This window comes from Hetaerina americana, unplaced genomic scaffold (genome assembly GCF_022747635.1).
Source record: "Hetaerina americana unplaced genomic scaffold, ioHetAmer1.1.p SCAF_9, whole genome shotgun sequence".
NCBI lineage: Eukaryota > Metazoa > Arthropoda > Insecta > Odonata > Calopterygidae > Hetaerina > Hetaerina americana.
This window is the reverse complement of record NW_027287538.1, coordinates 33,634,124-33,661,898: the sequence shown is the minus strand read 5'-3', so window position 1 is coordinate 33,661,898 and position 27,775 is coordinate 33,634,124. Positions and strand designations below refer to the sequence as shown.

The window sequence follows — 27,775 nt, the reverse complement described above, 5'->3', positions numbered from 1 at the left end:
AGTTAATAGGAATGTTACGAAACGGTGGTCAAGAGTTGGAATTTGAAAGAAGGTGTATACGTGTATGTTCAGTCTGTCTTGTAGAGCACAAAGTAAGAGAATGAGGTATCAAGACAGGCGAATGCTTAGCTCTAAAATAGTTTAAGATACTTCACGTATCTTATTTTACTTGATACGTTGTTGTATCAGTTTTCATATTTTCTCTATATGCACTTTTTTATCCTATATTTTTAACTTCACTTTGCGCGTAAATTGTTTTCCAGAAATTTAGGGTTTTAAATGTGGGAATTGGTACATGGCATAATACGGAGCCCTTTATTGGAAAACTTTTATTTATTATAGTTGACGACCTTGATGAAAAATGTTGACATGTTTTAATTTTCTTTGAGAAAAGATTTTCTTCATCTAGAAATGAAAGAGTCTCATTGGAGGATTTTCTAGCGACGTACCAATTAAATCAGGGAGAGCTGAAATAATTTTTTTATGCCTCGAGGACTTAAGTCAAATACAGTTTGATGGCATTTCTCTTTAAAAAACCTGCTATTTTTTAATATGGGCGGAAAAAAGAGAATAAAGGCTTGGAAAAGTTTCAGAAGCCGGCGTGACTGAGGGTAGGCAAAAGTGCGGGAAAATAATGGAAATTGACATAGATAAAGTTATGTGGAGTAAATCTGAAGTATTCCCAACTGCTTTCCATTGCTGAAAATTTGAATATTACCCGTTACCAGATAGTATTAAACATATGTACTTGACTCAATATTCGTGGAATTCATTGTTTTCCTATCCAGGTTTTTGCCATGTGTGTACAGGAGAGATTAATGTCAGATGTGATCCCGGTTTCTGTACCTTCTTAGGTCTATGGTCGTCTCATGCTCTCCTTCAAGTTCAAGTCTAATGTATAGACACGAAGTATAATAGTAAAAGTGATATGGACTATGAAGGAACAACTATCCGGAATCCCCGTTGTAGGGAAAAGGTTCCTCTTCGGAACCGGAGTTCGGCTACGAAGATCGTGGCAATGGCGGTGTGGTATACTACGTGCAATTCGGCCGACAAATTCCCCTGCATCAACGCTTTTCTATTGGTGCCTATTTGTTTTCTTTTTTACTATGTATTCCGCATCCGCGAAGAAGTGTAATCCATAAGTATATTTTAATGAGAGTATTTTAATGGTGTGACTTGAATGTGAGTAGATTTATTTCGCCTTGCGGAATGCCTTTTGACTTGTGTTTGCCTCTACCGTTCACCTCGTTTTTTCCATCGGCCATGATGCTGATGTGCGCGTAACAAAACCTCTCCACATATCAAGACTTTTCCTTTCTCGTGGCTTGCCATTTTTATATCTTGTGTTGCATTCATCATTTTATATTAATTTACATTTGTTCATCTGTAGGGTTGACTTTTATCGTTACCTTCTGAGTGCGTACGAGGGTCGTTTTCTTTCTCAGGAATGCCATCTTCTTAGCTAAATAGGTTTTACCACGTTCGGTTCTTCTTAAGAGTTTTATTTAATATCTCATTTTCGCGCAGTACTTTTTAAATGTTGTTGAGCCTCCAAGGAACGTGGTAATCCAGTGAATAGAGGCCTGGGGTAATAGCCAGAGTGCCCTGACTCGAATTCGGGTGGCGACGTTGGGTACCCTCAGCTTCACCCAAGTCGTGTAAATGTTTGGGCTTCAAATCTTTCTGGGAAACTGTAGGCGGCACCAAGTAAGGAACTGGCCCCATAATTACAATGTTATGTTTGAATTTCACTCATGCTTAAGTTTAATATTGGATGAGCATTATCCTCTCATATCAAGCCAACTTTGGTATTAATTACCGTGGTATATTTTTGTATCTTCCTATTTTGGATACTTTTATTTCATTCGATGTTGGGTCTTAGTATCCGGCGAGTCGATTAATGCAGAGGTGGTTGAACATATAGTACATATGTGTAAAGCAAATGTGCTCAATTTGTTGGAGCCTAGAGAATTTATATTAATTGAGATTTGATGTTTATTTGTGTAGAAAAAGATGCAGGGTGCCATTAAGGACTTTCCCGCGGACCGTCACATTAAAAATATCCTCTTTTAAATACCAATTGCAGCTGAATTGTAATAAAAACAATTTCTGCCGGTTTTATTTACGGATGTTATTAGATAATTAGAAATAATACCAATTCATTCGAAATAACTTATAGTCTGCGCATGAAGGTATGTCTATTGACTTTGGATGCTTTAACGGTGCACCTGCGTAATACTCGTATTCAACTTTCGGCAGGAATAATAATATAATATGGTGGAGCATGTGTAATTCTGAAATCTCCTCAAAACACGAAGGACATTGCGAGTTATCCTGAAACTGTTTCAGTTGAAGCAATTCAATCAACAGGCTGTGCTGACAATAGTCGTAATAATTTCTACGAGGCATGCCCCATGCTTATAGTTGTAAGGGTATGACGCAACTCGTATCTTTGTAATAAAATTCACTCTTGTTACACCTGATCCGACCAGATAGTAGATCTGAATCACGACCGAGGGTAGGCATGGTAATCCTTAAAAAAATCGCGCTTCACAGTAATGAAATGCGGGTTGCCGGGAGGTTAGGATAAGGTTGTCTTAAATGGCTCGCGGAAATCTAATGGGTGGTGATCTAACAGTCTTTTTTTTTAAGTGAAACTTATTTTAATCCATCGAAGTGGTCGTGTTTCATCAAGCCAAAATAGCGGATTTCCTATTCATTTTCAAATACTTTTGGTAGTGGTCTGAAATACTCGTATTAAGATAGCAATAGGGATCAAATTGAGTTCCAAGCACGTGTCACCATTCCCCTGTGTTGATCATATCTATAAATTGATAATATTTTGTCTCCGTGTTATTTATGTTTTGTTTAAAACATATTAGGAAGCAAAAGATCCAGAATAATTACAATTGAATCCCTACATCTACATCTAATTAAAACCCCGCAAGCCGCCGCAAGGGCGTGTGGCGGGGGGTGTTAGGACACCACCCGTAATTTAGAAAAGAAAAAAAATCGCATTCAAAAACCACAAAATCATACATCCACAAAAAAAACATGGCATACATTCATGCATGAACACTTACACCCCACACACATGCAAACGCTCAAACTACATCTTACATACACATGAACCTGAAAGTATACCTAACAGCTTTGCAGTGTTTAACTTTGCTCCGACTTGCAAATTCAATGTTTTCAATATTTCTATGGTGACTTCGGTTTCTTACTATTATGGTTTCTGATTGTTCGGGGAAAGAATGAGTATTTGTACCTATCTGCCCTGGAATCTATCTCCCTAGAGAGTATAGACACCTCCATTTTGGTGACCTGAGCTATGCATGGACTTTGAGAGCTGCATCCTCTGGGAGCTAAGAGTCTGAGCGTTTGCACAATCCTTGAATCTCCAGTAATCAATGCTATTCGCCCAAACGCCGTTTTATTTTCATGAGTAATTTTCAGTGTTTAGTAAAATGCTTCATTTATGGCGAAAACTGATTCTAGTGCCATCATATAAATGAGTTTTTTCGAATATAAATTTTTATGTTTTTTTCTGGATCTCGAATCTCTGTTGTTGGCTGGGGGCCTTAAATAATAGAAGCACGAAAAGCTTATTAATAATACAGCTGTGGGAAAACGTGAAAAGTGAGAGAACTTCGCTAATCCAGTAGCATTTGGTGTACCTCTGTTATACGTGGTCCAAATAAGTACATGTTACCGTCGCATCATGTCCGTTTATGAATAAGAGAAGAATGTTTCCGATAACATCAATCCAAAGATCGATTATTCTAATGCGATTATCATTTTTAAATATCTGTTAGATTTGATCGGCCCGCGATCCCCCTGCACGGTCCAATCTTTAATATCATTCTTATTTCGATTCTAATCAAACCGGCTTATCTGCCCTCTATTTTGGGGATACGATTTTGCTGATGAATCGATGCACGTGATCGATTAGAATCGATAATGTCCTCTCAATCGCCTGCCTGGTCTGCCGAAAATTTCTCTTTAGGCATACCGCTTAGAACGGTGAGCTTCGACTGCAATTTTTATTAATTGACCGGGTATTGAATTCAGAGTGTACTTACTGAATTCGTTACGGTGGATTTCTTCGCGTTGAAGAAGGATTGAGTGTATAGGTGGGAAATAAAAACATTCTAATTCGTAATTGAACTTAATTTTTTCTAAAGACCCACTTTAGCTTTGCGCCTATTGCGCGTTTGTCAACAAATTAATATTATGAGTAACAATGTCAATTAATATTTCGGGCAGAAATATCTTTTACTGCGACCCTGAGCCCTATCTTCCTGTCTGTGACTTTGAATATTGGTGCATTGGATTTTCGACCTGGGCACTGGTATCTAGGCATCGGCGGCCATATATAGGTAACTAGGTACTATTGTTAAGATGCCGGTCAATAGGATTATTGTGAGATATACTGTTATCGAGAAGCAGTTTGTAGGATTAATTTGTTAGACACTGTTACAATAGTGATCTAGTTTGATTGCCCAAGTTGCATTTCAATGGATGGTTTTGCTTGGTCCGCCGTAAGTGTTGACGGAGTGCTCATATCTCTCTTTCTCTTGCCCTCAGGTATCCATGATGTCGGAGGAGGGCGGGGGCGCCGTGATGCTGCCGCACATCAAGAAGGAGGAGGAGGCGTCGGTGGCGGCTGGGGGCGCCTTCCAGCCGTGCTCCTCCTCCAACAGCAACCTCTACTCGCCCACCACCACGGTCATCCAAGCGGACGTAAGTGGGACCTGAACCTATCCTCCCTCCCTCCCTCGAAGTCGTCGGTCGTCATATGTCGAAGGGACATGCCGATCCCGGGGGAATGGGGGTGACCTTCCGATTCAGCGGAAAAGACCGGATGCGACTCCCCTGATTTTTCATTCACTTTTGTTTGGATCTTTTTTTTCAATCGCGTCTAAGTACATTCGGAAAATACGTTTCCGAAGACTTTTGATGTGAGCTGAGCAACACGTATTCAGTATTGTGCCCATCGAAAACCTACCTTAAAATGAAGGGACAACAAATAATTTCAATTTAAGTCTGCATCTTTTCCCGACCCTAATTTTCCTTTCAACCGACTTGAAACGTATTCCTATTGCATTTTTGTGCTCCGCGTGAATTCCAAAAGCTCATATTGAACTCCTTTTGAATTACTCCCTGCGGAGAGGGTAATATCCTTTGTCATCGGGATTAACATTAAGTCCCCTTATTTCGACCTTCAACTCGGTAAGTTTTCCCTCACGTGACCCATGGTAATATTAGGCACTTGACAAAGAGCCAAGGGTGCTAAAGGTGTCAAGGAAAGCGGAAAACTAAAGGAAGCGCTCTGAGAGTGGCGTGTTTCAGTTGGGTTCGCCATTGATCCCTGTGCTTGTTCGCGAATTCTCCATGCAGAGACGTCCGGTGGTGGGGAGGCTGTGCGGTGCGCTGTGGTATTACTGATGTGTTGTCCAATTAACGCCGTAAACCAAGCAAAGTCTTTTAGAGTTAAAACCTGCGAATGTTCAATCAACGGACCCAGGGTTCTCCCAACTGGAAGGAAAATAGGGAATGAAATGTAATATGACTAATTTTGCTTTCAGAGTAATAGAGCAACGTGAAGTAGGACGTGGACTGTTCTTCCGAATTCAGGGGAGGGAGAAGGACTTGAAAAAAATTGGAAATTACTCAAATTCAAATTGAAATCGTGAAAATGGACGAATTTATTGAAAAGCCACCCAAGCCTTATAGTTCCATGGTCCATCGCGAAATAGGTGCAATATAATGACCGTGAATTTGATCAAACATTATATCGTATGATTTTCACGATATGGATGTTTAGAATTTTCTCTGTTCCATGTGACTTTGTAATTCTATACAACTTTCTTCAAAACCTGACCTAGGTTTCTACGTTTGACGTCATCATCAGGTCGTTGGACCTCATCGTCACCAGATGATGACATCCAACGTCGAAACCTAGGTCGTGTTTTAAATGAGTGTGTGGAGTTTCTTCCTGCATTTCAATATCTTACTCGTGGTGTCAAATGATATGGTTTATTAACTTGAGGTTAATTATCTTAACGCGCAAATTCAGAAAATAATGTTTATATTTTGTGTGATTCTCGAAATATTGATTTAACCATGGGGATAACTTAATAGGACCAAATAATAGGGTTACGTTCACGGTACACCAAGTTTTTCATGAATGAAAGATCATTTGATGTTTCATTCATCAGCCTTAGCCATTAAATGTGTTCATGTTCTAACCAGAATATCCGGATTTTTAAAGTCACCATTGAATATAGAAAACGACCCAAGTAGATAGATAGTCGTATTTATTTTTGGGTGAGATTTAGACTAAGGCGTCTCTTCGACCACCTAATCCCTTAAAAGTAAAGGAAAGTCCAGCACATTTTATAGTTAAAACACATGAACTTTCACTTGTAACTATTATTATTGGCATTTTACCGGTTGAGGAAGCTTTTAAATGGACTTACACTGTAGATTATACTACTGTATAACGATACATTTATTTGCTTCACCCAACAGATTACAACCTGGCATCCTACATTGCAGTAAGTCCCTGTTAAATTCCGCATACTTCCTTTATCCCTTCAATCCGTCCAACGTGCTTATCCTTACCCTTCCTCGCTAGCTCATTATTCTCCCCCGCTATCACAGTCTCCAAGATCTGATTGCCAATTAGAATGCTCTGCATCCATCTTTCATGCCTCTTTTAGATTTCTCCAACAAACCTCTCTTTACTTCTTAATGCCCATACTTTGTTTTGTTTTTCTATCTGTCCATTCCACCTTTTCCATTTTTTCCACAACCACCACTCAAAAGCCTCCAATCTACGCCTATTATCCTGTCTCAACGACCATGTTTCTGTGCCGTACGTAACCACGCACCATATCAAAGGTTTGAAGAGCCGTTACTTAACACTCTTAACCAACGCTCCTATCATCCATTTCCTCCTACTCGTGTGCCTAAATAATAATAGAAAATAAAATATCATGCGTCTAATTTTATGCTTAGAAATAACCTATCTAAGAAAAATATGGAATAGCTGTATTTGCTGCTAGTTTTCTCCATTTAATGATGCCATACGATCATATGTCAAGAATAACATCTTCTTTATTTGGAATATTTATTTGTCCCTCAGCCTTCCCCATGGAATCTTTCTCTCTGTTTTAATTTTTCTGATTTGTTGCGTTTTATCCAATGTGTAAGCAGATGAAATGGTAAAAGAGACATGGCAGGAATGTACCTTAAACCTCGTACATAGGAGTTAAGGTGGGGGGGGAATTCTTAATATCATTTAGGTTCGCAGATGATCAAGCTTTGGTTAGTCACTCAGCTAAATGGTCATAATCTATGATGAGCGTATTAGGAAATGAGTGTGATAGTTATGGGATAGGAATCAATGGAAAATAAACAAAGATTTTCGAGAAACAAGAAGGCTAAGTTAAGCGTTAAAATTGGAGAGCATAAACTAGAGCAGGTGACCAGTTGATCAATCCTTGGAAGTGTTTTGAACCAGGTTGGCCAAAGTAGCGGGGATATATGAAAAAGAACTAGGTTACACAAAGAGGCTTCTACAAGTCGGAGAGTTGATGACAGGGAGATCGAGTAAGGATGTTAAGAAAATATTCGAAAACTTCGATGTGAAGTGTAGCTTAGTGCGACGTGGGAACTTGCGTTGAAACATGATGAAAGGCGTAGATTGGAGACTTTTAGGGTGCGGGTGTGGGGTAGGATGGGAAAGATGAAGTGGACTGAAATGAAAACAAACAAACATATGCCAAACATGTTGGGACATGACAGGAGGTAGGAAATGTTGATGCACTGCATTCCGATTGGCAATTGAATGCTGAAGACTGTGATAGATGGGAGAAAGTCAGGCGGGCGTGGTAGGGGTAGGAAAAGAATCGTCATGTTCGGCGGAATGAATGGAGGTAGAAAGTATGCGGAATTGAAGGAGTAGTGCTGTTGTATGGGATGTCAGCTTGTGTCTTGTAAGGCGGGGAATAGAAATGCGGCGTTGGTTACCCTTTTCACTCGAACCCTACCTTAAAAGGTCTTTTGCGAAAGTAAAAAAAAGGTTTCGTGATTTTTTAGATAAATTAGTTGGTAGCATTTTTTAGTATTCGGGTATTTGTTAAAAAAAATGTCGGTAGGTTTTTTTAGTACGAGACACTCGATGTGTGAGTCTGTGAGCTGTAAAATATTCGGTCCCTCGTGCTTCTTTCTTCTCATAGCCGTGGGGCGTCGTCGTCTGGTCCAATCCCCTCAAATTAAACATCGGCGGATTACGTCTCATGGGTGCCATTAGCTCCCTGCGGTCGCGCTCTCGTCTGCTCTATCTTTGAATCCGCGGCGAGGGAGGAGTGGACTCCCAGGGAGAGTACAACGACTGCCCCGGTTAATGCAAATTGAAACAAATGCAACAAATTGTCTCGGGAAGGTTACTGGGGAGGCAGTGCGGCCTCCGAGAGCGAAGCGAGAGTGGATCCACGTTTCCTACTAACCGTACGGGGTCTGTTGACGTTTATGGAGGAACAATACCGGCATTACTTGTGTTTTCTTAGCTATGTTAAAGGGTTGGATATTTTATTCCCCGTAGTTAACGTATGCGTAAATACGTTTATGTGAGGTTTAAGGTCCCCCCCCCTCCTCACTCCGCGCACAGTTGGCAGAGCCGTAAAAATTATTGCATTCAATCACCAAAACCGTTCTCGTTTCCTTGGCATGAAGACAATGAAAAAAATCAATATTGAGGAACCGTCGCGTTGAATTATATTTTGTCACAGCCCTTGCCTGTATGTGATCAATGTTAATTTTTTATTTCTTTTCGTTCAATTTTAAAATACTAAAAGTAACATAATGTATTAATTATTTATTATATTTTATCATATAAAAATGTTCTTGCGCTACAGATAATGTAGATCCTAATGGATATAAGTTTATGATTGTCATAATATCTTAAGAGTTTACTCGTAACTTGACTTCAGTTCCACCTGTTGTTTCCTTCGTTTTGTGTCAGATTTTGGCATTGTGTAATTATAAATATTAATTATTAGAATGTATTTTATTTTCAAATGATCAAATATTAAATGATTGCAATGAATGTTGCTGTATTTTAAATCGTTCATTTTCTGTTCACTTTAAATACTTGCATTTAAATATGACGCCACTTTCGGCTGTCCGCAAAATATTTGGAAAAAGATACACTCACACATGTAATCTAACGTGAAAAAACCACCAAGCGTCAAAAACGTATTCATACGAATGCAGATTCAGGGAAAAGGTGTAGAAACACTGAAAAAGGACGAACTCAAGGTTAGTGGGGAAGGCGGAAGGGAGCAAATTCCAAGCATGAAAAAAGTTTCTATGACCCGGACTTGAACCATTGACCTTCGGCTGCCGTGTCGCTTGTCTACCAATTAAGGTGTCAAGGAAGACGTAAGCACTTCTGTAGTTATATTTGTTTCTACCACGTCAAAGGCTATAGAGAGGTACAAAACGCATGAGTTAAGTTTGCTAGTGCACTGCAGGAATTATTATGCTCCCAAATTACATCGGTAGATTGTTCCTTCAGATCAATTAAAGAGAGATGGCCACGACCACCGACAATTTCAAATACTCGTTCTTCCCTCGCACGATACACAGTAATAACAAAATCAAACCTACGCCTTAGCTTGTAAAAACAAAAATTGAAGTTTCACTTTAGCATACACGTACTTGCATGATGTAAGTAGGCATGAACATGTGTTTATGCATATGTGCAAAGAGATGTATGCTTGATATTGTGTAAATGTAGACGTATATCAAGCAGCGTAGACGATAGAATCAATGGGTTCAAGCTTTGGCCGTGGCGTAGCGCTGGTATTGCGGCAAGCCATCACATGACTGTGATGGCTCTTCGCTTAAAGAATGTTCGGGTTGAGCCATTCGAAAATTTGGTGCAACCTAACCAAAGTAGCATATTGATATAGCTCCTACCAAGTAAACTAATTGTAATTAGTGTGTCAACTTGTGGGTTTTATTTTTGCTGTTTGAACCAGCCTGTGAAATATTTACAAAAAACATTAGGCTTTGAGAATTTTGTCAAGTTTGCAGTTATAAGAAGGAGATGCGAACCGTTGAAGAAGTTCAGCAGAAATCAGATGTAACCATTCATTTCACACGCTTCAAATTTATCAATTTTATTGTTAATACATGAACACTTTTGTTTCGGAAATACTTTATGAGGAGGTCTCTGAAAGCACGATAATTACCTCCAAGATTTGAACCAATAGAAAAATATATAATTTGGCGTTACCGCCCATGTAGAGAAAATGATTTTAGCTCCGTATTCATTGGTAGGTGTGACCACGAGGCGAGAAGACTTCCGAAAAAAAACTAATTCTTTCTCCATCGCACAATTCGTGATCACAACGGTGTAAATATTCACACACGACTATTTGAACCTCATTTAAGTAAAATGGCACGGCATTCAAAGAATCACCATTGATACTATTCTCTAGTGATCATACCTTCCGCCGCACTCACCGTAAAGAATTGCATGGGAAGATGTCGATAGAATATTCCACAAACAGTTTTCACGCGTATTTTTTGCTGATTCTGGAAGGTCTCAAAAGTCTGGGTCATTACAAGTCGGCCCTGTTTCGTCGTCATCTTTAATTGTAAGGTGCTTAATTCCGAAATGAAGCGTCACAATACTGGGCAAAAACCTTGGTTATATGGTTATTATGTTGCAAGATTTGTACTGTTTCGTATATCCATGTATGAATTATCTTGCAGAATTCGATGTTTTCCCTTTGCTTTAATAATTGATGTATTTTTTAAAGAGAAAGCGACTTTGCTTAAAAATATTCTGAAATTGAAATAATGGTTTACACAATTTTTTCTATTTCAGATTATTGTTTAATTTTGTTTTACGCCTCTCATCGACCCCTCCCGTAATCTCTCCCATTTTATTGGCACTTTTGTTAAAAATGTACTTCTTAATAGGTTGCGTTTCGGCCAAGTTTTTGTAAACTCTGTAAATCCAAAGATACACCAATCGTGATCGACTTGAAAGTATTCGCCATATTTTGGCTAATTCACGAGGTTCACGAGGCAGAAATGCATAAAAATCAACATCCGAAGAATTAGGCTCAAATTTGTTTGGATAGAAACTGAGCGTTGTTTTTTATGTTTATAGTTATCATTCAATTTAGCAAGTATGGCTATTTTTTCTCGTACGTATTCTCCCACCAATAATTAATTCTTACCACACCATGTTTGGACACATCTTCCTTTGTCTCTTCCGTCCATAATTAAGCTATATTAAGCCGCCTAAAAAGTCTTGACTGTCACCTTGTGTATTATTAATTTCTTACACTTTTTGCTCATTGTCCCTGAACTCTGTCTCAGAAATGTTAATTGGAGTATAAAATGTATATAATACAATAATAAATAATACATTTATATTGATGGAATAACATCCTTATAAAATTGTGGACTTCTTTAGAATTACAGTAAAACTCATGGTGCGTATCGTCTCTCAAGTATCCCAGGGGAGGAAATACAGTTAAAAAATATCAATTTAAGTGGTTTAATACTAGGAGTTTTAACTAATGTTTACCATGCATGGTCACTTTTACCGCTCGACTAGGCTTTATATTTAAGTGTCCTCATCAATCGGCATACTGTTTTTTGATTGGCTGAAATTAGAATTTGTACTTAACGACGGTGGTGTCCCCAGTTGCCGGATGAGCAACTTGACATCAACGAGGAAATCCTTCTTTTTTGATTGCGCTCAACACTTTTTGGCGGGAGTCATTAGCGCTGTAGAATGGGAAAACGGTCGAATGAACACGGTACCTGTGTTTTATTTAACCGGAACCTTTATGTGCAATAAAAATCGTCATTGAAACTACTGCTGTCTCTTTTCAAGCGAAAAGAAACCTCACTCACCCGGGTGTCTGATATTTTAGCGAGAAATTCCTGAAAGCGAATGTATTTGCGAACGCGACCTGCATTCGAATTCAATTTTATTCGCATTGAATAGCCGTCATGGCTTTATGCTGCTGTGTCACAAGACTTTGAAAGAGGAGTCGGACCCTCGAAAGATTTTAATGCAAAAACATTATTAAGTTTGTTTAGTTATCGGTTTGTACTTCAGATTCCTATTTCGATCGATTTGTTTTGTTTAATGGCTCTTAATCAAATTGTCAGTGAAAACAGGGCTGTAATTGTTGCTGCGACCCCTAGATTATATCATTTTAATTTTTGGTGAAAGAATCGATATTTTTCATTAAAAGGATTGAGGACACTCGATTGCTTCCTGTTGTTTTTTATACGAGATTTCGCCGTCGTATTTTACTCCAATTGCCGTTTTCCGCGGCACAATTTATACCACTTGTTTTGCTGCTCCCGTTCAGTTTAATCTGGTTTGCTGACTCTTTAAGCATTCGTTTTGAAACGCCATGAAGTGTTTGTCATCTTAGGAATCACTGAATTTTCGAATCTCGCCATTTCCAGTTGTGTTTGATGTTCTCGCGAAAAGTGAAAGGAGAGAGAGGTTGCAATTTATGGCCCTTGCCAATATTATGTCAGTTATTTTTGGAAAGGCAAATTTCTCTCCGTCGAAACGGGAATATTAGTCCTACTAAGATGACTTTCATTTTTTCACGGTTCATGCAGCTGGCTTATTATGGTAAGCTATGTTCGAAATTTCCGGTAAAACAAGTTTTATGCAGTCATCAAAATACTCTTCTGGGCGTGAAGAGTGCGAAATTTTAGGTAATTCAGGTTGTCTTGTACGGAGTGGTGTCAGTTTTTTCGAGGCTTGAATTTCAAACGTCACTGTAGAATACCGGGCTATAGAAAGAAAGGAGGAAGAATAGACGTCATCGAAGTGCGAAATTAAGTGTATGAAAATGTATCGAGACCCTTAAGTCGGGTTGATTCTGCCTGGTTGACGGGTTGTGGTCGCAAGTTAAATGTCGGCGAAATGCGGACTGAAAATTTAAATTATCGCAATGTCATTATCCTTCACTTCCGTTGGATCCACGTGGTACTGTACTGTACTAGTGGCAGTTGTCTAGACGGGAGGCGAGGGATCATTGAGGCAATTTGGGCCGTTGAAGATTTTCGTCTTCTCGGACGTAATTCTCTGAAGTCAATTCGTTATGAATTTAAGCAAAAGTACTGACTGGTTCATTCCGCACGAGATGTATCAAACTCCACTCTGGTTCCAACGCGAAACGCCATCTTCAGGTGATGCCATGTTGAAAACTGAATCCTTTTTATTAATTCTTTTTCAAAATAACTAAGTGATTTATTTCTTTCCGTTCCATTGACGATGGTTGGGCAGTTAGGTGTGGGTTCCTCAGTTATTTCGTTTTTAAGAAAGGTTCGCAACCTCTTTTAGCATAATAAATTAAAATCACTTTGTTAAATCCCCACTTATTTTTCGTTTCGACATTGTGTGCTGAATCCTACACCTTGATATTGACGCATTATGCAAATATCATCCTCGGGAAAATGAAAGAAGTAGTGTGGATCGTAGTGATTACGTTGTGATTGTAATTCGTCATAGTTATGTAAAACATTTCCATAAAATATCACCAGATACCATCTGACAGAGTTCCCAATACATCTCAAAAAGGTAGCCTTATTATTTCATCAGTTTTATTGAGTCCGATGTTGGTTTTGGTAGGTTAGGGTAGAGCTCACCCCGGACTCAACCAAAGGCGTTTTTAAATGCAGGGTAAAGGGAGTGAGTTTCTTTGAAGTTTCTTTACCTCTGCCACCCCTAGATTTCCCATGTAGATTCAGTTGCCAGAAAACTTTATCGGTCGGGTTATTAGATTCGTCGCCCAATGGCATGTCACCCGGGATATGAATGCGAGACGCTCCCCTCCAAGTGACCGAAAGCACTGCCCGCTGGGGGCTGCTACAACTCTCTTTCCGAATAATTATCTTATGTAAATTCCGTCGGGATTTCATCCTACGACTTCAGCGACAGATACCAGTGCTCACCCGCGCCTATCAGACTCCCACTGCCATCTGGGGATATGGGGATATGTTTTTTTTCGGGAGCGATGAATGGGGCAGAAGTGATGGAATTTACTCTCTTATTGAATATCGGCTCCGAAAGGGAATTGGACGTGAACGAGGCATTATTCTCGCCCTTAACAATGTCAAAAACGTATCCTCACAGTGTGTGAAGTTCAACTTTCACCTTTTAAAGCTTGCAAAAGACAATAGCGACAGTTGTATTATCTTTAGGGGAAGACTTGATGGCATAGTGGGTCAAGAGTTCGGCTTCCGAACGGAGGGTCTGGGTTGCATTCCCGATGAATTTGAGCAGCCCCATCACCCAACCCCATTCACCCAAACGCTGGAATAATTTTTCGGGTTCCAGATCTTACCGGGAGGACTCCAGGTGACACTGAGGAAGAAGTTTCACCCCTCCCATCCATAACCTGAGGTGTGAATTTTTGCACGACATATAGGACTGTGAAAGCAGAAATTATGCAAACCTGAGTTTTGCGCTGATTATTAAGAAAATCTCTGAGCGGATTCATAGAAACAGATATCGCAATGTAGTTTTTTCTAATCTAAGATTAATAGTTACAAGTACGATTTTTTCAGTGCCATTAATATCGTGTTTTCGGGGCTAGCGAGAAAAATAAGTCCAGTTTTACTAAGTGAAAATTATTGGTTCGATCCCCAAAAAATGGCTACTTCACCCCAGGAAAGCAAAATGACCGTTATTTGAAACAAGGAGGGAAGAAATGGATCGCTATCGAATGTAAATTGCCGTGGTGGGCTAATCGATTGTCGCTAGTACAGCAATAACAGGGTAAAGAAATAATGGCTGTTCGTGAACTCTGAAGTTTATAATTTCTCTCCCCCCCCACTCTTCCTCGATCTTCGATCATACTCAAGAGTGGGGCGGGCATGTGTCCCCGCCCCCTCTGCACCCTCCACAATTCTCACCCCCGTCAAAGGCCCCCCGCACACTCGTTTCACAACCGGTGACACCCACACTCCAAATGGCCGCCCCCGAGAGGACGCAATGAATGAAACAACAAAAATGCAAAGCGTTTGGCTTTGGGCGACGAAGGTTATGGTATTTTATTCCCTTTTCGTTATCTCCGCTGACGATCCGAAGAGGGGGGGACTCGAAGGACCGATCGGCGGTAATGTGTGCGCAGGCGGGGTGTCCAGTAGGAGGGATAGAGAGTCAGTCGGAGGAGGTTGTGTTGAGAGCGTGTAGAGAGTGGAGGAATTACCGGGGGATGTGGGAAGGGTGGGGGTATCCATCGGAAGAGGTCGGAGAGGAAGGGGGTCCCGCGCCGCCGGTCCACCCACGCCGGCCTCCAATGCGATGAGCTGGGGGGTATCTCTCTTTCTCTCTCCCTGTTCCCAGTAGCTGTCCAGCCGAGTCAGGGATACTAGGTGGCTTGGCCCATTCCGTGGCGTAGGCACGGTGGCATTATTTACGGTATAGGGACTTGTTGTTGCGCTCACGGCCATCTTTTTGGCTCCATTTTGCTCGCGGGGTAATGAGTTTCGTGGATAATCCGTTAGGTGGATTCGATTGTGTGAAGTTGGCGATTCTCTTGAGTATGATTAAAAAGTAATGAAATGTAGTTTCATTTCTCTCGCTCCGAATCTGGTCCAATAATGCGTGAAGAAAATCATTTTTTTAAATGTCTCAGTCATCAGAAGTGGTAACTACTTATCGACGTCGGGGTTGCAGTTTTCTTTAGAATAATCAGGCTTCATCAATAAATTGTAGCATCATGACCTGGTAAACTTTCACGCTTCTGGCATTTGTTAAATGTGCTGATATTAAATTCCACATTTTTCCTCTAAACGCCAGCAGATTTCTCATTCATAACAGTTCGAAAAGGAGTAATGTACATTTCTCTGTTTTTTTCGGGTAAAATATTTATTAGAATGTACTTAAGGTTTCACATTTTTGTTTAAACAACTTGGCAATTTGCATTGAATTATTTCCATTGCATTATGTAACACCTCTGCTCCATTAAAATCAATGGAGTTGTCTTCATACTGCACAATTCCCGGGTGAACCAAAGTAATGTGCATTTGGGCCAACTCTTAGCCAAAAGTACAATGCTGCAGCGCTTTAGAGGTAGATACAAGTGAAAACTATTTTTAATTATCCTCAAACTTTGTTTGGGCGTACAGAGTGCAGTACTCAACAGGGAAATAACGTTGCCTTTTAATTCGTGGAATAAATCGTTTTTACCGAGCATTAAGACCTGGTGACAGTCTTCGTAGAGTAGAAAGGGGTTAACTTCTTAAATTTGGTGATGTCACACCTCTCTTTCTCAACTTATTAAGATGCCTTTTCGAGTGTGCAAGGAAATGGAAGGCACCCACGAGCAGTAAAGTACAAGGGACATCAAATCCGAATATATCAGTACGATAGTGGCCAGTTATATACGGAAAGCTTGTGTTTTATAACCTGGATTTGTAGGCCGAAGTGGTCATTGCCAGATTCTCTGTATTCGTTTTTGTACCTTAAGGCCGATATTCATAATGCTTAATTCAGTACTGAAAACAGGCTACCTAACATTAGAAAAATGGGAATGAAATTAAATGAATGGATTGAATTAGATTTTCAGTGCTCAAAATAGAAATAAGTCCGACACTTATTTTCTCTCCGATTCTTGAATCTAACTACCAAGCAAAGATAAGAAAGGCGTTTCAATATGATAATTATTTTTACGCCGTAATCAATATTATTTATGAATAAAGAATGGCGGCGGTGACGAAAACACAAAACGCGTTCGCAGAAGTTGAAAGGAGATTTGGATCGTGTATAAGGGTTGATGCGAGATTTTGTTGGCATCCAGTTTTGAAGATCCTGATTAAGTACACGATTATTTTACACGATCTTGCTTCAGTAAGCATCGTGTAAAACGACCTTTGGAGGACTCTTACGGCTTTCTGGAATAGCACATCGAATGCCTATGGTAAAAATAAATATATCTTTCAATGTGAACTGACACGTTCTTCCGCCGCTAGAATTTTAAAAGATCTTTTTGATAGCATAGTCATTATGGTTATACGAGCTTGTAACTGTTACAGTGACATTTTGGTCGCACGTAAATCAGCTATATTGACCGAAAGTGGGCTTGTTCTAATTATATTGTTACCTTGTAGAAGATCTTAAAATGGTGGAATAACATCATAAGATTAACATTTTGGGAAACATTTATTTCATGAATGTGAAATTCGGTTTTTGAACGCCACTTCAAGGTAGAATGCGGTGTTTTGTAACTTAATGCTATGGTGGAAAATTACTTTGTTTTACTTAACGGCCTGTATACCCTTTACCAATATTACATTATTAATTTGACGTGTTCCCACCGCCCTAAAAGTCATAAATGATAAATGTTAAGGAAGAATCTGCAATCTGAAACAAGCTATTACATCGGCTGGTTCCCTCAGGCATGGGCATACATAATTCGTGGTGCTCTGGAAGATTTTCATAACAATGGACGCTTGCTCATCATTAAAAGAATTACCATAAAACAACTGACGGGCATTGCTTGCGGTGCAAATCGTGATGATGATAATATGCACAAGGAGATAAAAATAGAAGATTGGCGAAAGTATGTCATTACCGCAAGGGTATGGAGAAAGCAATCGGCGGCAGTGACAAAAACTTGAGATAATTCAACTTTTTATCTGCTCGAATACAGAAATTCTGATCGGTGAATACGCGTGGCAGTTATGGAATTTAGATAATGTTGTAATAAATTCATAATTTATGAATTGTCGAGATGAGGACATTCATGGGACCTCAAAATAATTTCCTGGAAATGAATCACGGAAAAAATCATGCATGTTTGCTTATTCAGAGACCACTGACCACAGTGGCTATGTACTTAGCTGCAGGAATCAAGTCCAACTTGGCGTTCGTCGTTCAAAATTGTCGTTCTTTTCCGGATAAATGGCACGAAAAAGTATGCATATATTAAAAATGTACAAGGTTTGCATAAAAAGTATCGATAACAATTTTTTCCTAACGTGTGCGTGAAGTGTTGAATTCAGATCGCGGATTCGGAATCAGATCGTGCGCCTGATCGCAGATCGCATTGGCATCGATAAGATGACAGTGCTCACCATTATCCCTGAGAATTTTAAAATCTAATTTTCCGAAACTTTTCCCGTTCCTTCTAATACAAACCATGTGTATAAAATGAATGCAGATCTCTACTTTTGTATCGAATATTTTTATGAAGAATTCACACTTTCGCTTGCCTTTTCATGGTTAAACTTGGTGTTCAAGTTACTGATAAATACAAAGTTGGTGACACTCCTGAATCGAATGAGACATGGATGGTAGACCACGGCACTCGGGTAGAAATGGAGGTGGTGACTAGAGGCGAGCTTTTGGTGACATTACTTTGAAACGCGGGAGGCTGACATATCTCCATCTACATTTGAACTCCAATTGTAGCCACTCCATCGAAGGGAGCCAAATACTCAAGGGGGGATTTTGTCATTATCAACCGGCGAGAAAGACATTAATGACTGAGAATCTCGTGATTGCTGGAAGGAATTCGAGGAATCTTACCGGTACATCGGTGACACGATCTGGGTCTTCGTTGTTTTCTCCAACGATAAAACTTTGAGGAAAAATCAGTTCGGTAAATTCGGAATTTCGAAAACAGGAAGTTCGATCTAAATACATGCGGTGAAAATTTGTCCGTAAAAAAATGCCCAAATGACATTGTAGTATTCATTACAATTTTGTATATTTTTTGAGGAACGAACGGGGATAAATTACTCAAAAAAATATCCCAGGACTTAATAGCTCGAGTTTCTAGGCAGAGATTAATGCAAGTAGTCCTAGACTTTTGGTAAATACGTCATTTGGAAAGAATCAAAATGGTTACGATGAAATTCTGAGAGAAAATGGACTGTTTTCGAGTTGAGGTTGCTCTTCTTGATGGAGATGTATATGCTCTGGAAAATTGTCCTTTTCTTTTGGAAAGTACCGTAGCGCTTATCTTTGCATATAAGAAAAGTGAAGAATTGCCGTCTTGCCGGAACTTTTGGGTGGATTCGTCCTTCTCGGGGATATGGTCGTAAACGAATGGAATGACAAAGTGCCTTGCCGGTTATACCAGCTAGGCACTTCGTTCTGTTATTGTGGAATAGCTGCAGCCGTCGCAGAAACAATAACAATTAAGAAACTCCGTTAAAAACCATGAAGTATTACAATATAGGAAAATATTGTGAGTTAAACGTCTCGACTCTATATCGGAGGTCGGAGGTCTTCACCATTCCTAAATATACCGATAAAACAAATTTTTTAAGCAGTTATTACTTTAATGTCTGTTTTTTTACTTGTCCAGATTATCATTCCCTCTGCATTATCCATTAATTTTGGAGCCTAAGTTCTGATTGAGTGACTCACATAGTGGACTTCGGTCATCTAAAAAATTCCATCAATTTTAGCCTTTACATTCATTCAAAAGTGCTGTTCAAGTCATTTACACTATCAAAATCTCCAATTGTTATTGGCATTACAAACAATTATTAAGAGGAGAGTTGCTAAAATATTGTCTATTTATAATTTACAACAATCGTGAGTACCTTTTCTCTCCCCATCATTATATAAATATCTATAATGCAGTTAATCTTTACTAAGTCATCCATATTATTCTTTCCCCCTCGCCTGGACTCTGCAGCTTGTCTATGGTAATACGCTCGTATATCCCTCGGAAGGCAATGAACTGACGAGTTATTCCGAAGTGCCCTCAGGGTAAAGGAGACGGGTCGAGAAAGGCAATACATTCAGAAACCCCATTCCACTGTAATCCACCATTCTGCCGTAGTACGTCTTTTGCACGGTCTTTCCAACAGTATCGTTTAAATGTCGTGCGTGCGGACACGGTCATTCATTTGCCTCAAGGAACTGATGTGGTATTGTGAAACAAGGGAGGAGGTTGGGTAGACGGGGTGGAGGTTGAAAAGAAAAGGAATTTTGGACGACTTTCATGGTTGTTAGAAATGTTAAAAGCTGAATAAGGATATGATCGAGAGCAAGCAGGATTAAGGGTCAGAGAAAGATCTTAAAGTCCACGAGGAGATACGATACAGTAGTCTGTCTGGTACGTATAATAGGTATCAGGGTACATCCAAGGTCTTCTCCTAGTCGCCGGATCGCCTAGTATGATGATGCTTTTCCTCTTTAGATCTTAGCCATATAAATCCCCTACATGGTATACATTCACTCTCATCTATGTAGTTCTGGCGTTGGAATTGAAGGAGACTCTTGTGGACCTAGGTCAAGCCCAACTTTACTGACGAATGTGACTGAAACGCATTCGTTCCTTCCTGCAACCTTAGCGTAAAGAAGAAGACTTGTTTGTATTTTATTTCATCGACGGACCAGTAGGGGAAGTCTTAAGGCCTCTGCTTATTGTCCAGTCAATAGCTTGATACACTCAGTATTATCTGGAGAGAAAAGACGACTAGAAGCGAATGAAGTGTGGCACTATAGAATCATTATGAAAGCAAAGCGGGAATACACAGTAGCAAATGAAGTTACCCTTAGAAAGGTATATGAGGAGAAAAGTTGGAACTACCGTGAGGCATGATAGGTCACTGAATACCATAATTTAAGGTACCGTGGAATGGCAGAATTACTAAGGAATACCGATGATGAATTATGAGAAGGTGATAATGAGATTGGCAAATAGGAGGTGCAAACTAATCCACGGGTAGATAACCATGATAGTGATTTCCCCCTATTTTAACTTCAGAAACGAATGTTAAGTTCCAGAGATCATGCAAGTGTGACGCGTAAACAGAAACATTAGGACTTACAGGCTCTGCGAGCGAATTTGAAGTTGAACTACAGCGTCGAGGACCCGTTCTGCAGTCTTGGTTGTCTCCAAACATCAGGACAATAACTGAGGACATTACTTGAAATATGTGTGTGGCGGCCGCCATTTTAGGTGCAGATCAGTAAAATAATAAAGTTGCTCTTAGTATTTAGTAGAATGTGTTGTAAGTAGTTGCTACAATTGTTATAGTTATATCGACCCATCTAGCCATAGAATAATAAATCAGAGGAGAATAAATGCCAATTGCTCTAGGTGAAATGTACAGATCAAGTAAGAAAGGAGGAAGTACACAAAAGGATAAAAGAGGAAAGGACCATATGCAGCAAGGAAAAGGAAAATTAGATGGTTTTGATACACCTAGATAGACAACGAATTTGTAAAGAGTATGGCAGTAGTGCAAATAGATGAAAAGGCCCTTTGAAGAAGGCCCAGGGACACTTACATCGCCCCAATGACCGACAGGACAATTATCAGTAATAGGACAGTAGGAAAGAATAGCTATAAGGGCATAGGGGAATTAGTATGGGGAAGGGAAGGGCTGTCGTCAACTAGTTTTAGGATTGTAAAGGACTGAAGTTGTTACTCTTACCTGATGACTGCTTCCTAGGAAGGGGAAGCCATCCATGTCCAAGGATGTATTGGAGCCACTCAAACTTAATTTTACCAGATCGGTGCGCTGCGATGACTTCCGCGACGACGTAAATTGTCATGTTTTGGATGGAGGACATTCTTGAAACAATTAACCGTTTCCGTGACGTCAATCCATTCCATGGGTATATAATCTTCCTCGTACAGAGTTTGGCGTAGGTGAGTAGTTTCAATATGGCAACGGAAATTAGTTAATCGTGGATTTCCTCGGCCTTGGAGGTGTAGTTTGCGAAATCGGTAAAAAAAATAAAGGAAACCGCGTAAAATATGGTCACTAAAATAAGAGGAAATATCGATAATGTTCTAGTGGATTCCGCCTAGAGGAATGTGAGAACAGTGACTTTGTATAAAAAGATACTTTTCTGGCGTGATATGGTGGAATATCATGATAAATTAAAAATTGGCAATTTTCCACAAAATGAAATTTATTGCGACCGGTTTCAATGTAACTACATCATGATCAGGTGACTCCCGATGATGATGTAGTTACATTGAAACCGGTCGTAATAAATTGTATTTTGTGGAAAATTGCCAATTTTTAATAAATAAGTAACTTTGTAGTACGTTTTTATCGTTAAAAGTAAATCTTGTGTTCTAATGTTTTCAATTGTTCAATACTTTCGTTTTCACTTTTTCTTTTAACGTTTCAACGCCGTTCTATGTTATTCGTGTGTGAAACATCTGTAGTATTAAGGTGCAGAAGCACCTCACTGTCTCAAATTAAAACATCCCGTAGACATATTTTTGCGAAAAAGGTGCACAGAATATGAAGGACTAATAAAAAACGCGGTCATTTGTTTACATGTACCTAATAAATTTGAGTTTTCGTGAGGCCAACTCAAGGACCGCTCCTGGTGGTACCAACTCGAGCTAGAGCTGGGTAATCGTGGACTCACAACTAGCGTGTTTTTGATAAATATAATCGGGGAGCCGCGATCCACAATCCATCGAGGATTCATCATGCCGTGTGTCTATTAGACAATGTAGGAGGATAAACGGAATGTTAATGATGAGGTTATAGAGGTTAGTAATGTTGGTGCGACATCTGCTCGCCTCTGCAATTATGGTTGCGGATTCGAATGCCGCCCCGAACTTTGGTGCCTTGTAACCCGGGTGTTTATAAGGTTCCTGAGAAACCCGCGCACAAGTCTATATCTCCCATTGGCCGTGTATCGCGGTCATACCTGGCCATGGGTGCTGGTCACCAGGAGAGAAAAAATATGTTTTACGGAAAGTCGAGAAAAGTTCCTACTGCCGGTCAAACTGCGGTCCTTTTCTATAAAGTCCGAAGAAGTGGAAAAGTTCGGTCGGCGGCTAAATTATGACCCACGGAGGAGGAAAAGTTGCGATGGCAGTCGCCCTAACGGTACCCAACGCGAGGCCGCGTGATGTAATCGCGCTCAATGGACGCACACTATTTTGAAGGGCAAAATTAGTGTTGCGACACTAGATAGCCGTAATTTTCGAATGTCCCAAGGCGGACGTGGTGATAATCGTTCGGCGGAAGGGTTTTCAAATATGTGGGTGGAGAAATTACCTGTGGGGGTGGAGGGCAGAGGCAGAAAAAGGGGTCGGTTTTTCCATCTTATCTTCCGCGGCGTGTGGATGGAATAATTTTTTTATGATCACCCTTTTAACCAACCAGTTACCGTCCACCTTTGTTGGTTCTGCGTCCTCTTTTCATCCTCTTCAATCTTCCCATGCTCCTGTGTGTATTTCGCATACATTTGGAATTTTCGTGAAACTTAAAAAAAAAAAAGTCCCCGGGCTCCGCAGAGACGCATAAAATTCCCCGTCAGAGATCAAACAGAGGGCAAGTAGACTGTTGACCTTGTCGTGGAGCCATCAGCTTAAGGTGGTGTAATCGCTCTTGGCTCTGGTAATCCATTCTGGTTCCATAATTCATTGTGAGGGCTGCCACGAGACTGGAAAATCGGGGAAAGTCGGGGAAATTGAATGAAAGGCGTGGGAGGCTGGTGTCGCGGAAATTGGAGGCCTTCAAAATTTTTGAAATATCCCTAAAGAATCATCAAAATAAATATTCCGTAATTTTGGTAATTTTCAGATATTATTTTAATGAATGGTTTTGTAAAACTGAGGTAGCTTTCAACTGTAAATTCTCTACGATTCTTCTTCAGTGTAGCTCTACTGCAGTAGTAATAATTTTTGTATTTAAGTACGAAATTTTCACTGTGACAAATTCCAATGCAACTGTTGCAGTTTCATCTGAAAAATAAAATGATTTTCGCTCTCAAAAAGTCAGGGAAGTATATCAATTCACGGACGTGCAACCTTGATGCTAATAAAAGTTGAATTTAGAAATGTGCTTCCACTGGTTTACAGGGGCCCATTGATAGAGGAAAAGGATTGGAAAGGGAAGTCTATTCGTACCCTGTGGTATTTTCTTTGTGGGTGGCACTTTTACTCTACTGCTGTGGGAATGTAGCCTGGGTAAATATTCCAAATGGGTTAAAAATGAAAATTCATGTGATGTTGAAGGGTGGATAAACATGCTAATAAAATTTTTTTGTGCATACTAATCCAATTTAGGGCTGCATCTCATTCACTATTATTACTTCCCCCTAAATTTTTGATTTTTGATACTCTATGAAATCTTCTGCAAATTATTTGCCCAAAAATGTATATTTATCGCACATTTCGTACATATTAGTACAAATGACTGCCTCAAGCATAATTACCTTCACCCTCTCATTTTTGCAGTTTTGCCATCCCACAAAGTGGAATTCTTGTCAAAATTTCTGTTCCAAAAAAATGTTTTAATAAGCATTGAGAGAGAGTTGGCAAACTTAGAGATCATCTCTGATGATACAAACTATAGTTCTCAACTACTGAATCCTCTCCAATTTTTAAATTATTTTTATTAAGAGATGAATGTCTCATGGTTTAATAATCTAGATGAGTTATAATTTTTTTATCATATCAAAGCTTTTTCTAAAAATTTTGCAGTAAATATCATGATAAATTATCAAATAACAGGAGAATCAGGGTATCGAGATGATGCAGTGGCTATCGTACTGGCTTCCCACCCAGAAGGCCCGGGTGCAAATCCTGGCGGTGTTGAATATTTTTCAGTGGAATCTCGATCCCTACTTGAGGTACTTTGTGGAGGGCACTTTGAGTGAGTACGCCGTCCGTCGGATGGGACGTTAAGCTGCAGACCCCTTGGTGCCGTTCGTTAAGGGTAGACTAATGCCGACGCCAGGTTTCTCTCCACCCTTCATCCTTTCCTGTCCATCCCTAATGGCGCAGATGACCTCAGCTGTCGGTCCCCTCCCCTAAATACTACTACTAACAGGAGAATCACAGACTTACCCGAATTACCAGCAACCCTTACTGTAATATCTTTCTAATAGTCGTGAATTAATCAAGATTTTTTCATTTTGCCTACCCTGTAAAAGGAACAGCTTTGAAGGCTCTGTTATTGTGTAAATAGTTCTCTGCTGAACTGTGCAAGCTCTCAAGTGTGGCTGCATCCTTGCTTGTTCCAGATGGATTTCTGTGAGGATTCCCACTCTCCCAAGCGAATTAAGCTGTACCAAGAGGACCAGGTGGAGGTGTGTGGGGGCGGAGGTGGGCTGATTGGCAGTGGGGCAGGAGACGAGGCCACTGAAGGGTCACTGCTTGACGCATCTGGGTCGCGCTCACCCGGGAGCCCAGACCAGCAGTACTGCTCATCGACAACGCAGCCTCTGGGGGACAACCTGCTAGCCAGGGCTGAGGTATGACATCTGGAAATGAGGTGGTCACACAATACCCCTTCCTCCATGATATATTCTTTAAGGACAACTATGTGGGCCTATAATGAAATGATTCTAACATTTTTAAAGTTTGGTTGTGGTACTTAATACATTAAAACGTGTCAGACACAGGCTCTTAAAGAGGTGGAAATCAGTAAAATTCAGAAACATCTATGTAGTAATGTGCTTACTCTCAAAAGAAGGACAAAGCCTGTGATGGATGGGAAGCATTGTCTGCACATTCATTGCTTGAAGAGGTGTGTTTGGACCTAATAAAGGTGGTAATTAATTCCGGATGGAAATTTTAGACATATGTCTGTTCAATCTTGAAGTTCTTCTACACACTACCCTTGGTCTTTGGCCTTGATTATTTGAAACTTCTTTTTTAGGCCTCAGAGCTTTGAACGGAGAACAATGGGGAATGAATGACCTGGGTTCTTTTAGATTACTATAAAAAAGGCCTTTACAAATAGATTTTTTCATGAAGTTAAAAAGCAAGGGGTCTATTGTTATCGATTTGGCCAGGAATTAAGTTTTCTCAGATCATAAATAATTTTAAATGCGGCTATTCTCACTCTCCCCCGTGTCTTTCTTTCACCATGTGAAAATTTACTGCACAATGTAAATACAAGTAATTTCAAATTTCTCTGTGTATCAGGTGATTTAGGGCTATTAGGGAGAGATGAGACATAGGATTCTTTGGATATGTATTTGCCAACCCCATCACTAGCCACTGCCTAATTATTTAAGCCCTTTTGGCTTCCTCCACAAAATTACTCGATTATGATGGGACCTCAATCATGGTGATTGTTAGTGACTTAGGCTACTTCAGTGCTATCTTTTGGCAACCTGTGTCATAAAAACTCTCGCGCAAACATGTGAATAGGTAGGGAGGAGAAGAGGTCCTCTCCTCCATGAGTGTCTCATCAGGAAAGTAGAATGGGTGAAATCATGTATTTGGGAAGGATGAAAATGAAATGCATATTATGCATGGCGATGAGAACATTTTGGTCACGTATAATTCATGGAGAAGAGTGCAAAAATTTCAGAGTGTAAAAATCATTCGCCTTGACTGGGATAAGAGGACGCCTCGGTAGCATAAGTGGCTAAAGCACTCAACCGGATATTGAGGGATCTGGGTTCGTATCCCAGTCAAGGCAAATGATTTTTACACTCTGAAATTGTTGCATATAAATGCACATTAGCAGATGACTCCGTTAAAAGTTACTGTTGCGGCATCTCCCGCAGTTTCTTTGGAATATGTCATGGAGAAGAGAGTGAAAGCTGTGAGAGAAAAAATGGAACTTGCTGATGATGTGCATCAGGCTGTGAATAAGTGTTTTACAAACACAATTAATTATGAAGATTTTACAGAAGTAAGCTCTGCATCCTTGGAGCATTGAATGTGCAGTGAATGAAGGGATTAAGAGCTGATACAGGCCCTACTTGTCCAAAATTTGATACACGAGTGAAAGACAAAACACTGACTGCCATCACAAGTACCAAAAATTTCAAATGCTTAACTAACTAAAACTGTTGATTTTATATTCCTTTTGAGTTGGGTTTTTTTATAGATCTTTATTCAGAAATGATATGAATTGTATTCAATTTTACATTTTGATTTTAATGGCTGTGCTGTGTAGTTCAGCCCTTACCATTTCTTTCCATTTTTAATGAAACTGTGTTGACTGTTATTATTTTTATTTAACCTTCATGTGTTATATGAGAACTATGTATCATGCTAGTACACTGAGTTACTGGATATGTGATTAGTATATTTTATCTTGGCAGGAGCTCTGTTTTATTTGCTAATAATGACAGTTGCATTATCATCAACTTAATAAATATGAAATTGAATGCTAATTTTTAAAAGCAGGAACTAAAGAGTTTACAACAGCTTATTTATTTCAAATTTAATGCTAAAGTTTTTCAGTATTTATTTTGAAATAAATAAGCTGTTGTAAACTCTTTAGTTCCTGCTTTTTGCTATCAATAAAAATAAACTATTCGCAATCTTAATTTCTTTACGATCTACAAATGACATGTCTGTTTTGAGTTTATAGCAAACAAGCCAGCTAAATGATTGAATAATATAATGATTGACTCTATTTTATGTATGTCAGTTCTAAGCGATGAACATAATGAAAATGGTCTCCAATTGGTCCATTTTTTTAAGTCAGAAAGCTCCTAAAATTGATCTCTACAATGTTGGGAAGCCCTGGATGCATTTGTTCCAAGGTTTCATGTTAATTTGTGCTCAGATTTTATATTTGACACTTTGTAATGTAAACCATTAAATAAGATCGCAGTAATACTAGCTTCCTCTATTGGACTATAATATTCATGTTATCTTTTCATAGTATGCAACTTGGTACTTTTTGAGATTTAAATGCCACTATTTAGTTGCTCTTTACCTTAAAAAGTATCAGTCAGTTATTTGGCCATCAAATCTGTTTTGACCCCTGAAAATATACTTTTTGC

The 27,775-nt window shown here is 39.6% G+C and overlaps 1 protein-coding gene across 2 annotated transcripts in view; it reads left to right on the top strand.

Moving 5' to 3' along the window:
- ERR (estrogen-related receptor) overlaps positions 1-27,775 on the top strand; it is a 333,703-nt gene that overhangs the window by 287,938 nt on the left and 17,990 nt on the right. For both annotated transcript variants that reach the window (XM_071597615.1, XM_071597613.1), the window contains 2 exons: positions 4,594-4,749; positions 25,046-25,276. In XM_071597615.1, coding sequence (XP_071453716.1) covers positions 4,600-4,749; positions 25,046-25,276 — 381 coding nt within the window. In that variant the 5' untranslated portion in view covers positions 4,594-4,599. The remainder of the gene's footprint in view (positions 1-4,593; positions 4,750-25,045; positions 25,277-27,775) is intronic.